This window comes from Babylonia areolata, chromosome 30, assembly GCF_041734735.1.
Source record: "Babylonia areolata isolate BAREFJ2019XMU chromosome 30, ASM4173473v1, whole genome shotgun sequence".
NCBI classification, from domain to species: domain Eukaryota; kingdom Metazoa; phylum Mollusca; class Gastropoda; order Neogastropoda; family Buccinidae; genus Babylonia; species Babylonia areolata.
The window spans coordinates 24,569,051-24,583,874 of NC_134905.1; the positions used below are offsets into that span (position 1 = coordinate 24,569,051).

Below are 14,824 nucleotides of genomic sequence, written 5' to 3' on the forward strand. Positions count from 1 at the left end.
TGTGCTGAGCCCTGGACACAGTGGGTATGGCCTTCTTGTGCTGAGCCCTGGACACAGTGGGTATGACCTTCTTGTGCTGAGCCCTGGACACAGTGGGTATGTCCTTCTTGTGCTAAGCCCTGGACACAGTGGGTATGGCCTTCTTGTGCTGAGCCCTGGACACAGTTGGTATGGCCTTCTTGTGCTGAGCCCTGGACACAGTTGGTATGGCCTTCTTGTGCTGAGCCCTGGACACAGTGGGTATGGCCTTCTTGTGCTGAGCCCTGGACACAGTGGGTATGGCCTTCTTGTGCTGAGCCCTGGACACAGTTGGTATGGCCTTCTTGTGCTGAGCCCTGGACACAGTGGGTATGACTACCTAGCCCTAATGGCTGTGAAAGGCTACACACCTTGAACCAACACAGACAAACCAGTATACAGGGAGTGTATCATATCACACATTCACCTAACTGCTGCTAACGAAACAGGAAAAAAATCACAGAAATATGACACACTGTGTCCACTGACAAACTTCAAATAAAAAGTAAAAATTTAGAAGATTCTGGAATGTTCCTCAAAGACCCACAACTGGGAATAAATCTGAAGGCACAGTTTTTATCAAAAATTGTCTTCATATGGAAGACTTTTTTTTTTTTCTTTTCCACAAACAATTCTTTCTCCTTTCTGTTTGATCATCTGTGTGTGTAAGTGTGAAACAAAAAGGAAGTTAATCTGTTCTTAACTGTCAAGCGTGTGCTTACACTTGTATAGAGACGGACTCTTATGAATCCTTATTCATCTTTCACAAACAATGGTTTCTAAGTGATGCAACAATCCAGCGACAAACGTCTGTAATTCTATTCCATGACCAAAACTAGCAACTGATTCTAGGACTAGCAACAAATGTCTGTGATTCTGTTCCATGACCAAAACTAGCTACTGATCCCGGGACTAAAGTGCACAATTCTCTTCCACACACAAACCATTCATGAGTGCCTGCATGTGTACAAGTTTGACAGCCTGATGTTTGCTGAACAAACACGAACAACAACCTAACCCCAGAACAGATAAAGATTACCTTTTCCAAACTTGTCTCCCAAAACTAAAATAAACCAGCCTCCTGCAAAATCTGGTCAGACTTTCTTGAACAGATGCTCAAGGGAGAACAGTCTTATTTCCTTAGCTGGTGTTTCTTTTTCTTGTTTTTTTGTTTGTTTGTTTTCTTTTTTAACCTTTTTTATTAAAAAAAAAAAAAAAAAATTCGGAGCAAGAACCGCACCAAATATACACAGAATTCACCGCACCGTGTACTGGTGCACACTTTACCTGCAAGTCCTTTTTCCCACTGGAACACAAACACACACACACACACATGCGGGGAAAAAACACCTGTCAGCTCGTCCCAGCACCCGGGGAGGAGTGGTTGGGGGAAGAAGGAGGAGGAGGGACAGGGGGAGACGACCCCCCCAGGCGAGCCACCAACTGCTGAACCACCACCGCCACCACCACCGCCGTCACCACAAACACCAGCAGAATCACGGCCGCCCACTGCTCATCCGTCCACGCTGGGTGGTCCTGTGTCCCCGACCCGGAATCCCCGGACCCCTGACTGTGACGGTCTGTGGTGGTGGTGGGGGAGAGAGAGGTGGGGCTGGTGGTGGTGAAGTGGACGAGGGGGGAGAAGGGACCAGAGGTGCCGTCGCTGGCCTGGCGAACTGCGAACGCCCGCAGCTGGTGGTGTGTGCCTGGCTGCAGTCCGTGCAGGCTGTGGTGGGTGTTGGGGCCTCTGTACACCTGGCGACAGTCACGTCAACATCGTGTCAACATCACATCAACATCCCTGTGGCCTCTGTACACCTGTCAACATTCATGTCAACATCACATTAACATCCTTGGGGCCTCTGTACACCTGTCAACATTCATGTCAGCATCTTTGTGGCCTCTTTACACCTGTCAACATTCATGTCAACATCACATTAACATCCTTGGGGCCTCTACTCCTGTCAACATTCATGTCAACATCCTTGGGGCATATGTAGACCTGTTAACATCACGTCAGCATCCTTGGGGCCTCTGTACACCTGGCAAGTCACATCAACATCATGTCAACATGATATCAACATCGTGTCATCCTTGGGGCCTCTGTACACCTGGTGACAGTCACATTAAAATCATGTCAACATCACGTCAACATCCTTGGGGCCTCTGTACACCTGGTGACAGTCACATTAAAATCATGTCAACATCACGTCAACATCCTTGGGGCCTCTGTACAACTGGCAACAGTAACATCAACATTCTTGGGGCCTCTATAAACTGATCAACATTCACATCAACATCATGTCAACATCCTTTAGGCCTCTGTACACTGATCAACATTCATGTCAACATCTTTTGGGTTTCTGTACACCTGTCAACATCCATGTCAACAATCTTTCAGATTACTGCTGAACAGGCTGAGCCAGAGAGAGTTCTGACTTGTTTTTGCTTTCAGCTGATGACTGACCTTTTCACCCTGGGCTGAATGATACAGTCAACAATCAGTCAACAGTTCAAAGCTGAAAAAAAAAGGGTGGCGCTGCAGTCTAGCGACGCGCTCTCCCTGGGGAGAGTAGCCCGAATTTCACACAGAGAAATCTGATGTGATAAAAAGAAATACAAATACAAATACAAAGCTGCCACCTCAAACCCTGACAAACATTTCTGCTAAGCATGGAATCTAAATGTTTTCAAATTCGTAAGTTAACGAGCATCTGACGATTCTCTTACTCATTTTGGAATTGAACCAACTTCAAGCACATATGCAGTGTCACAAATTACCACTAAAAGAATATATGCAGGCATGGGATGTTTGCTATCTTGTGGATTAATCTCCTCAAAAAAACTCAATATGTGCTCTGAAAAAAACAAACAAGAGAGGCAAGGCCTTCAAGATTCACTTGTGATAAATTAAGTCCCCTAGCATTAATTACAAAGTAATTTCACTTTTTTACTATCTGCACCAAAACGTTTGCAAAATAAATAAAAATTCCACGCTTAGCAAAAAAAGTTCCTGTTTGAACAAAAAATGATAATAATGACTCCTCTTGTTGTTGTGTCAGAATAAGAGGTCAAAGTGCCAGGTTTAGAGAATACAAAAAATATAAATATAACAGTAAATGCAGTTTGCATATAATTAGGCTTCTTTTTTAAATTTTTTTGTGCCCATCCCAGAGGTGCAATATTGTTTTAATCAAGATGACTGGGAAGAACTGAATTTTTCCTATTTTTATGCCAAATTTGGTGTCAACTGACAAAGTATTTGCAGAGAAAATGTCAATGTTAAAGTTTACCACGGACACACACACACACACACACACACACAGACAACTGAACACCAGGTTAAAACATAGACTCATTTTGTTTACACAAGTGAGTCAAAAATGGAAGCAAACTTCATTGACTGCTTCAATGGCATAACTTGTACAGCTTTGTTTGGGACCTCCAGTGGTACAGAGGACGAGGGAACGGGGCATGGCTGGACACAGAGTCAGCAGCAGTGTACCTCCTCTTCTTCTGTATTGGTGGGCCGTGACTCCCATAAGAAGCGCTTCAGAAGAAGCGCTTCAGAGATACTCTGAAAGTCTCTCTGAAAGCGTTCGATATCAACCCTGACTCCTGGGAGGAATCTGCAGTGGACCATGACAAATGGCGTGTTGCTGTGCACAAAGGTGCCAAGTTGTGCGAGGCCAACAGGACTGCTGCAGCTGTTCAGAAGAGGCAGGCCAGAAAGTCACGGGCAAACAAGCTCCCTGACAATGGTATGCCTGTCTTTGTCTGCCCCAACTGTCAGCGAACATTTCGTGCGCAGACTGGACTATTCAGCCATCTGTGCATTCACAGATAGATTCATGAGCATCCTCCCCCCCACCCCACCACCACCCTCCCCCCATCCCCCAGCTGGATGACAACGATGGTCATCATCGATCTCGATGGACACACCACCACCACCTCCTCTTTTTCTGTATTGGTGGGCTGTGACTCCCACATGCACTTGTATGAACCAGTGGGCTTTTAAGTGCATGACCATTTTTATCTTGCCGTGTTGGCAGCCTTATTCCGCTTTCAGGGGTGTGCATGCTGGGCCTGTTCTTGTTTCTGTGAGTCCACCGAACGCCGACATGGACTGCAGGATCTTTGATTAAGTTGTGTATTTGTTCTTCTGCATGCATAAACACACAAAAGGGATAAAGACACTAGCAGGTCTGCAACATATGCTGACCTGGGAGATCGGAAAAATCTCCATCCTTTACCCACCAGGCACTGTTATCGAGATTCGAACCTGGGACCCTTAGATTGAAAGTCCAACGCTTTAACCACTCGGCTACTGTGCCTGTCACTAAGAGGCCTGAATGTGTGTTGACTTGGAAGACTGGAATCATCACCCTTAACCCACTGTGGACAACAAAGCTAAGGATCGAACTCAGGAAACGCCGGTGAGAATCCAGCACTCGGACCATTCAGCAACGGCACCCGTCATACCTGTCTGAATTCTGAGGACTGACCTGTCATACCTGTCTGAACTCTGAGGACTGACCCGTCATACCTGTCTGAACTGAACTCTCAGGACTGACCCGTCATACCTGTCTGACCTCTCAGGACTGACCCGTCATACCTGTCTGAACTCTGAGGACTGACCTGTCATACCTGTCTGAACTCTGAGGATTGACCAGTCATACCTGTTTGAACTCTGAGGACTGACCAGTCATACCTGTTTGAACTCTGAGGACTGACTCGTCATACCTGTCTGAACTCTGAGGACTGACCTGTCATACCTGTCTGAACTCTCAGGACTGACCCGTCATACCTGTCTGAACTCTGAGGACTGACCAGTCATACCTGTCTGAACTCTGAGGACTGAGGCAGCAGTATCTGCAGGACGTAGGTGAGGGCGTCGTCGTCATGGTGACTCTGACACGGCGCCCACTGCACGGTGCAGCTTGTGTTGTCCACGTCAGTCACTGTCAGTGCTGCACAGAACACCTCACGCTGATGGCACAGTGTGTCTGACTGCATGATGTACACATTCACAACACACTGTCTGACTGCACGATGTACACATTCACAACACAGTGTCTGACTGCATGATGTACACATTCACAACACACTGTCTGACTGCATGATGTACACATTCACAACACACTGTCTGACTGCATGATGTACACATTCACAACACAGTGTCTGACTGCATGATGTACACATTCACAACACACTGTCTGACTGCATAATGTACACATTCACACCACCAGACAACAGAACAGCACACCACCAGACAACAGAACACCACACACCACCAGACAACAGACAACAAAACAGCACACACCACCAGACAACAGAACAGCACACACCACCAGACAACAGACAACAGAACAGCACACCACCAGACAACAGAACAGCACACCACCAGACAACAGAACACCACACACCACCAGACAACAGACAACAAAACAGCACACACCACCAGACAACAGAACAGCACACACCACCAGCCACCAGAACAGCACACCCTCACTTTTCACTGCAGGGGGCGGGGCCCGAGGGGTGGTCAAGGTCACGGGGTCACAGAAGGGCCCGTCTCCCGAGTCATTGGTGGCCAGAACCCGGAACCGGTACACAGTGTTCTCCGTCAGCCGTGACACCTTGTGGGAGTGGGCAGAGCCGGTGTACACCACCTGGAAACTAGTGCCACCACTGACGGCGTTGATCACGGTGGTGATGCAACACGCGGACGGAATATGGCTGCCTACATGACGGGGTAAAAACGGCCAAGCACGTAAAAGCCCACTCGTGTGCACAGGAGTGAACGTGGGAGTTGCAGCCCACTTACAAAGAAGAAGTACTGTACTCACTGTTTGGTTCAATAAACTTTACCATGTCAAACTGATGCAAACTAGGATGACAGGTTTCTCTCTGTTGCAGCTGACCTAGTACCATTTCTGTGTGAACTACTAATTTTTGCCTCCAAAAATCATCAACCTCACAAAAATTCAAATAATGCTCAAGAGAACATGTTGTATCGAAAGAAAATACATGGAAAATACCATTATTGTAATGCTCCATGTTCACAGGTGAGAGCAAAAGACAAGGCTCTCTCTCTCTCTCTTACACACACACACACACTCTCTCTCTCTCTCTCACTCATCACACACACACACACTCTCTCTCATTCACACACACAAACACACACACACACTCTCTCTCATTCACACACACAAACACACACACACACTCTCTCTCTCTCTCACACAAACACACACCCTCTCTCTCTCACACACACCCTCTCTCTCTCACACACACACCCTCTCTCTCTCACACACACACACTCTCTCTCTCTCACACACACACCCTCTCTCTCTCACACACACACACCCTCTCTCTCACACACACACACACACCCTCTCTCTCTCACACACACCCTCTCTCTCTCTCATACACCCTCTCTCTCACACACACACACCCTCTCTCTCACACACACACACACTCTCTCTCACACACACTCTCCGCCCCACCTCTCTCTCTCACTTAGCACCATCACTAGCCATCTCCATGGTATAGGTCAGCATGTGGGGTGGCACCCATCCCACTTTTTTCTCTCTTTCCCTCCTCCCCCATCTCTCTCTCTCTCCATCCCCCTCTCTCTCTCTCTTTCACTCTCTCCCTTTCACTCACTTAGCACCATCTCTAGCCATCTCCAGGGTGTAGGTCAGCATGTGGAGGTTACGCCCGTCCCCCATCTTCTCTTTCTCTCTCCATCCCCCCCCTCTCTCTCTCTCTCCCTTTCATTCACTTAGCACCATCTCTAGCCATCTCCAGGGTGTAGGTCAGCATGTGGAGGTTACGCCCGTCCCCCATCTTCTCTTTCTCTCTCCATCCCCCCCCCTCTCTCTCTCTCCCTTTCATTCACTTAGCACCATCTCTAGCCATCTCCAGGGTGTAGGTCAGCATGTGGAGGTTACGCCCGTCCCTCCACTTCTCTCTCTCTCTCCCTCTCTCTCCCTCCCCCTCCTCCTCCCTCTCCCTCCCTCTATCCCCCTCTCCCTTCCTCTCTCTCTCACTCTCTCCCTTTCACTCACTTAGCACCATCTATAGCCATCTCCAGGGTGTAGGTCAGCATGTGGGGGTTACGCCCGTCCCTCCACTTCTCTCTCTCTCTCTCCCTCCTCCCTCTCTCTCTCCATCCCCCCTCTCCCTCTCTCTCCCTTTCACTCACTTAGCACCATCTCTAGCCATCTCCAAGGTGTAGGTCAGCATGTGGGGGTTACGCCCGTCCCCCCACTTCAGCTTGGCACTGCCGTAGGTGGTCGAGACACACTCCAGGCAGGGGGCCGGGGGAGGCAGGGGCCGAGTGGTCACCTTGGTCACCACGCTGTTCGGGCCCGCCCCCACGCTGTTGACCGCCTGGATCTGAACCCTGGGACGTGGAGAGAGAGAGAAGAATTGAACTGAGAGGGTTTTTTTTTGTGTTTCTCTAAAGGTAATAGAGTAAGCAAGACAATGCTTTACATATATGTATATAGTTATTTCTCTCTATGTGCAATATGATACAAGCAATGTTTGCCTTGGTGTATTTCAATGTGTTTATAATAATGATTAATTACAACTTTTTGATTGAGTGAATATATATACAATAATTTTTATATGAATGTCTTATATGTTATTGTTTCTTTTTAATCAAGTCATGGTTAATGTTTTGTGTTGAGTAATTGTCTACGTTTGTTTTACCACACCGGATGTAATTTCTCTTAATGAGATGATAAAGTTCTTATCTTATCTATATCAATCTATCTATCTATCTATCTATCTACACCTACCCTTCTCTCTCTCTCTCTCTCTCTCTCTCTCTCTCTCTCTATATATATATATATATATATATATATATATATATATATACATAAAGTTTTAGACATGAATAGACTGCTGTTTTTTTTCTTTTTTCATCTTGATATTTTACTGTTTGCGGTGTTCCATTCAGCATGTTCTTGGCCAAGAGGGTTTTAGGACAGTCGGCGTTGGGATGGTTCCAAAAAGGCCAACTAGACACCCAAGCGTGCGGCACTAACAGCCAGTGCAATTTTGCCTCCTAGTTTGAGAGTCATAGTCCTTCACAAAAGACTAAGCTGTAAATGGTTTCCTACTGACTGGAGAAACACACCTGCACCTACACACATCCGCATGTACACACACAAACACACATGCATGCACACACACACACACACACAAGAGAGAGACAGTACACACATGCACACACATACAAATACACACAACCAGTGCAATGTTGCCTCCAAGTTTGAGGGTCATAGCCTTTCACAAAAGACAAAGCTGTAATATAGACACACAGACACACACACACACACACACACACTTGAGAGCCCTGCCATGACCACAACCAACCATAACTCACCTGTAGGTGGTGTCCGGCAGAAGATCGTCCAAGGTGCACTCCGACACCGGCCCCACACTCACCACGGGTCTGTCTGACACCGACACCTTGTACGACGTCACCTCGCTGCCGTTGCTGGGGGCAGGTTGCCACGACAATGCCACGCTGGTGGGGCCCAGGGGGCGCCACTGGAGGGAGGTGACGGGGCCGGGGGAGGAGGGAGGGGTGCGGCAGATCCTGGTGGGGGAGAAGTGGCCCGGCCCCGCCGCGTTCACCGCCTGCAACAAGGACAGTCGTCGTCACTCGTTTTGTGGGAGAAAAAGTGTTGATCTGCGTGTGGATACCTCCAGACTGGACTCTACAACTGTTGTCTTTAAACGGAAGGCGACTGATGATGGGCACAACAGTCATCGTTACTCATTTTGTGGCTGTCAGTGGGCGTGGGGGGGGGGGGGGGAGGGCGTGGGGGGAGGGGCATCACACAACCCTCCACAAACAGAGTACAGCTGCCTTCATGGTGGGATAACAACAGTCTTACATGTAAAAAGTCCACTCGTACATGTAAATGATCATGGGAATTGTGGCCCATGAATACAGAGGAGCAAGAAGAAGCATGGATCTGTGTGTAAACACATCAAGACTGAAACCTATAACCCTGTCTTAGTTCAAATGAAAGGCAATCAATGATGGGCACAACAGCCGAGCAGTTAAAGCGTTGGACTTTCAATCTGAGGGTTCCAGATTTGAATCCCAATCACAGCACAAGACTGAAACCTATAACCCTGTCTTAGTTCAAATGAAAGGCAATCAATGATGGGCACAACAGCCGAGCAGTTAAAGCGTTGGACTTTCAATCTGAGGGTCCCAGGTTTGAATCCCAATCACAGCACCTGGCTGGTGAAGAGTGGCAATCTTTCCCATCTCTCAGGTCGACAGATATGCAGACCTGCTAGTGCCTGAACCCCCTTTGTGTGTAAACGCATGCAGAAGATCAAATACGCACGTAAAAGATCCCGTAATCCATGTCAGCGTTCGGTGGGATATGGAAACAAGAACATACACAGTATGCACTCAATATTGCTTAATTCAGGAAGGGCACTGTATATACAGGAGTGCCTTAGAGACCGATGAATTAATTCAAACACTTCTAATGTACCTGAGCTCAAGCATTGTCTCATTTCATCATTCTGTTCCATATACCTGGACTCTGAAAGCGTAGGTGGTGGCAGGTGTCAGTCCTTTCGCTTCATGGCTGAGTTTTGGTCCGGAGTACAGCTGAAACACACACACACACACACACACACAGTGAGTTTATGTCCTGAGTACAGCTGTAACACTAACACACACACACAGATATACACACACAAACAAACACACACACACACACACACAGACAAACACACACACCCACCATGAACACACACACACACACACACACACACACCATGAGTTTATGTCCTCAGTACAGCTCTGACACTAACACACACACAGAGATATACACACACAAACACACAAACACACACCACGAGTTTATGTCATGAGTACAGCTGCAACACACACCATGATCTGTAAATCAATTCTCTTTCTTGTGTGTTACCTGTTTACCTGTCAAAGTGTGTTACCTGTCTTACCTGTCAGTGTGTGTTACCTGTTAACTGTCACAGTGTGTGTCACCTATCACAGTGTGTGTTACCTGTTAACTGTCACAGCATGTGTTACCTATCACAGTGTGTGTTACCTGTTAACTGTCACAGTGTGTGTTACCTGTTAACGGTCACAGCGTGTGTTACCTATCACAGTGTGTGTTACCTGTTAACTGTCACAGCGTGTGTTACCTATCACAGTGTGTGTTACCTGTTAACTGTCACAGTGTGTGTTACCTATCACAGTGTGTGTTACCTGTGTGTGTTACCTATCACAGTGTGTGTTACCTATCACAGTGTGTGTTACCTGTGTGTGTTACCTATCACAGTGTGTGTTACCTATCACAGTGTGTGTCACCTGTTAACTGTCACAGTGTGTGTCACCTATCACAGTGTGTGTCACCTATCACAATGTGTGTTACCTGTTAACTGTCACAGTGTGTGTCACCTATCACAATGTGTGTCACCTGTTAACTGTCACAGTGTGTATCACCTATCACAGTGTGTGTCACCTGTTAACTGATACAGCATGTGTCACCTATCACAGTGTGTGTCACCTATCACAATGTGTGTCACCTGTTAACTGTCACAGTGTGTGTCACCTATCACAGTGTGTGTCACCTGTCACAGTGTGTGTCACCTGTTAACTGATACAGCATGTGTCACCTATCACAGTGTGTGTCACCTATCACAGTGTGTGTCACCTATCACAGTGTGTGTCACCTGTTAACTGTCACAGTGTGTGTCACCTATCACAGTGTGTGTTACCTGTTAACTGTCACAGTGTGTCACCTGTTAACTGTCACAGTGTGTGTCACCTGTTAACTGATACAGCATGTGTCACCTATCACAGCATGTGTCACCTATCACAGTGTGTCACCTGTTAACTGATACAGTGTGTGTCACCTATCACAGTGTGTGTCACCTGTTAACTGACACAGTGTGTGTCACCTATCACAATGTGTGTCACCTGTTAACTGATACAGTGTGTGTCACCTATCACAGTGTGTGTCACCTGTTAACTGTCACAGTGTGTGTCACCTGTTAACTGTCACAACGTGTGTCACCTGTTAACTGATACAGTGTGTGTCACCTATCACAGTGTGTGTTACCTGTTAACTGTCACAGTGTGTGTCACCTATCACAGTGTGTGTCACCTATCACAGTGTGTGTCACCTGTTAACTGTCACAGTGTGTGTCACCTATCACAGTGTGGCGACGAGGGCCCCATTGTTACCTATCAGTGCGCGTTACCCTGTCTTACCTGTCACACAGAGAGTGACTTACCTGTGAAAACTCCACGCCATCCTGTTCCCGGTCCCACTCCAGGCGATACTCGCTGACGGGGGCACCGTTGCCCGGCGGTTCCTCCCAGGTGACGGTGACCAGGTGAGGGGAGTGGGGGGTCACCTGGGGGGTGGGCGGAGCGTCTGGCGCTGCCGCCCCACTGGTCACCTCCAGGGGTTCGGACCACGGTCCTCCCTGAACCATCAGGTCACATCACACACAGCTAGTGTGCACTTTGTGTAGATATAATATATATATATATATATAGAGAGAGAGAGTGACACAGAGAGAGAGTGACAGAGAGAGAGAGAGTGACAGAGAGAGACAGACACACAGACAGAGAGAGAGAGAGAGAGAGAGAGTGACAGACAGAGAACTCAGAACTCAAAACGTTTTTATTCAAGGATTAAGATTTGATTGATCGATTGATATGGATACTTATATAGCGCCTATCCTCGGTCAGAGACCAAGCTCTAAGCGCTTTACAAACACGGAGTCATTTACACAACAGGCTGCCTACCTGGGTAGAGCCGACTGACGGCTGCCATTGGGCGCTCATCATTTGTTTCCTGTGTCATTCAACCAGATTTCAGGCATGCACACACACACCTACGCACTTAGACAAACATGTAACATTTAACATTTTACATGTATGACCGTTTTGTTTATTTACCCCACCATGTCGGCAGATTTTAGGCATAGCTGATTCTTCCAATCTGTCCTTGCTATCTACATCTATTACAAATAGAACAGAGAGACAGAAAGAGAGAGAGAGAGTGACAGACAGAGAGAGAGAGAGAGACAGAGAGAGAGACACACACACACAGACAGATAGACATATATAGACATATATTTGTGTTTGTATTTGTGTGTTATTGTTGTTGTTGTTGTTTCTGGGAGGGTATGTATGTGTGTGTGTGTGTGTGTGTGTGTGTGTGTGTGTGTGTGTTGTGTGTTGTATGTGTGTGTGTCTCTGTGTGCGTGTGTGTGTGTCTCTGTGTGCGTGTGTCTCTGTGCGTGTGTGTGTGTCTCTGTGTGCGTGTGTGTGTGTGGTGTGTGTGTGTGTGTGTGTGTGTGTGTGTGTGTGTGTGTGTGTTGTGTCTGTGTCAGATATATATATATATATATATTTGTGTGTGTGTGTGTGCGTGTCTGTGTGTGCGTGTCTGTATATGCGCGTGTGTCTGTGTGTGTCTCTGTATCTGTGCATGTCTGTGTGCGTGTGCGTGTGTGTTGGGGGAGGGGTGGATGTGTGTGTGTGTGTGTGTGTGTGTGTGTGTGTGTGTGTGTGTGTGTGTCTGAGTGTGTGTGAGTGTGTGTGTTTGTGTGTGTGTGTTGTATGTTTTTGTGGTGTGTGTGCGTGTGCATTTGTAGTGTGTGTCTGTGTGTGTGTGTGTGTGTGTGTGTGTGTGTGTGTGTGTGTGTGTGTGTGTGTGATCTCAGAGGAACCTTGTTTGCATTTGTGCTGGTTTGGACATGGGTAGTGTATCTGATTGTGCTGAACTGTACTGTATTGTGCTACATCCCATTGCACTATGCTTAAGTCACACAGATTTCTCTGTGTGAAACTGGCTGTTCAGGCACCTACACATCTGCTGTGATCAACAACAAAAAATAAAATAAAATAAAAATCTCCACCCTTAACCCACCAGGTGCCACAACTGGCACTTGAACCCAGGACCCACACATTGAAAGTCCAACATGTTAACTGTTTAGCTGTTGCACCCGTCAAGTCAGCCATGAGAGAAACTCCTTTTCCTTCTTCTCCTTCTTTGTTCATGGGCTGCAACTCCCACGTTCACTCCAATGTACACGAGTGGGCTTTAACATGTATGACTAGTTTTTACCCCGCCATGTAAGCAGCCATACTCTGTTTTCGGGGGGGGGGGTGCATGCTGGGTATGTTCTTGCTTCCATAACCCACCGAACGCTGAAATGGGTTACAGGATCTTTAACATGCGTATTTGATCTTCTGCTTGCTTATATACATGAAGAGGGTTCAGGCACAAGCAGGTCTGAACATAATGCTGACCTGGGAAATCAGAAAAATCTCCACCCTTTACCCACCAGGCGCCGTTACTGAGAGATTCAAACCCGGGACCCTCAGATTGAAAGTCCAATGCATGACAAAAAACAAAAAAACAAAAAAGAAAAAAAAAAGTGCACTCACCCCCACCTTGTTGAAGGCTCGAACCTGAAACAGGTAGAGCTGGCCAGGCATCAGCCCCGCCACGACACAGTCTCTGCCGGGCCCTCGGTACGCCTCCCGCCGGCTCTGGTCAGGGGAGATCATCTGGACCGCAAACTGTGTCACCGGTGACCCTCCGTCGTTCAAAGGCTGACCTGCACGGGTCGGTCGGATGCAACTGAGTTAGGATGGTTGAAATTATTATTTATTTATCATTATTATTTATTCAGTTATCTATCTATCTATTTATTATTGATTTATCTATTTATTTATTTATCTGATTAGTTAGTTATTTTAGTTAGTTCGTTAGTAAGTTAGTTAATCAGTTAGTTATTCTTGCTGCCCTGTTATCTACACCAGTTCAGTGGCATCACACACCCCACCTATGATGTTCATCACTAACACCCCCCGCCCCCCCCACCACATTCACCCTCCCACATTCACTCGCATGTACACGAGTGGGCTTTTACATGCTTGACCGTTTTTACCCCTCCATGTAGGCAGCCATACTCTGTTTTCAGGGGTGTGCATGCTGGGTATGTTCTTGTTTCCATAACCGAAAGCAGACATGGATTACAGGATCTTTAATGTGCGTATTTGATCTTTTGCTTGCGTGTACACACAAAGGCGGTTCGCGCACAAGCAGGTCTGCATATAATCATGCTGACCTGGGAGATCGGAAAAAATCTCCACCCTTTACCCACCAGGCGCTGTTAACAAGATCTGAATCCTGAAACCCTCAGATTGAAAGTACCAACGCTTTAACCACTCAGCTGTAGCGCCCGTCATCAGAACAACACAACAACAACATCTGAGGCTGCTGCATAGGCTCACTTACTCCAGCGCAGATGCAGCGAAGTGGATCTGGGTTTGCCCAGCAGCTTGGGGCTCGAACACAGACCCGGGACCACAGACTCCGTGGTCACCGCACAGCTGTCTGAAAACTGCCACAGCAACACCACCCATGTCACGATGTCGACAGACCTCAGTCAGGCGGGTATTTTATTTTATTTTATTTTAGTAAGACTTCTTGCTATAGCGCATATTCTTGAAGCTCTATGCGCTTTACAACAGCACTAAAAACATTCACTCAAACATCCCCACACAAACATATGTATATAATTTGAAACATAGGTGAGAGAGAACAATTAAAATAGGTCATGTCAGTTGATTAAATCAAGAAATGCAACAAGTATTTAAAAAAAAAAAAAATGATAACAACAGCAACAACAAAAGTAGACAATTGAAATTGAAAGAACACAAGCACGTATACGCATGCATATATACGTAGGTACATACATACATACA

General features: G+C 46.9%; 1 protein-coding gene across 4 annotated transcripts in view; it reads right to left on the reverse strand.

Annotated features, from left to right (window-relative positions):
- Nucleotides 1–200: 200 nt before the first annotated feature.
- LOC143275314 (fibronectin type-III domain-containing protein 3A-like) overlaps nt 201–14,824 on the reverse strand; it is a 33,906-nt gene continuing 19,282 nt past the window's right edge. For 3 of the 4 annotated variants that reach the window (XM_076579313.1, XM_076579314.1, XM_076579315.1), the window contains exons 14-22: nt 14,355–14,460; nt 13,499–13,671; nt 11,329–11,523; nt 9,599–9,673; nt 8,420–8,676; nt 7,229–7,429; nt 5,531–5,697; nt 4,858–4,988; nt 1,362–1,773 (exon numbers count right to left, since the gene is read on the reverse strand). In XM_076579313.1, coding sequence (XP_076435428.1) covers nt 1,372–1,773; nt 4,858–4,988; nt 5,531–5,697; nt 7,229–7,429; nt 8,420–8,676; nt 9,599–9,673; nt 11,329–11,523; nt 13,499–13,671; nt 14,355–14,460 — 1,707 coding nt within the window. In that variant the 3' untranslated portion in view covers nt 1,362–1,371. Of the gene's footprint in view, nt 336–1,361; nt 1,774–4,857; nt 4,989–5,530; nt 5,698–7,228; nt 7,430–8,419; nt 8,677–9,598; nt 9,674–11,328; nt 11,524–13,498; nt 13,672–14,354; nt 14,461–14,824 lie in introns of those variants that run through there. The other variant, XM_076579316.1, reaches the window with a different exon arrangement.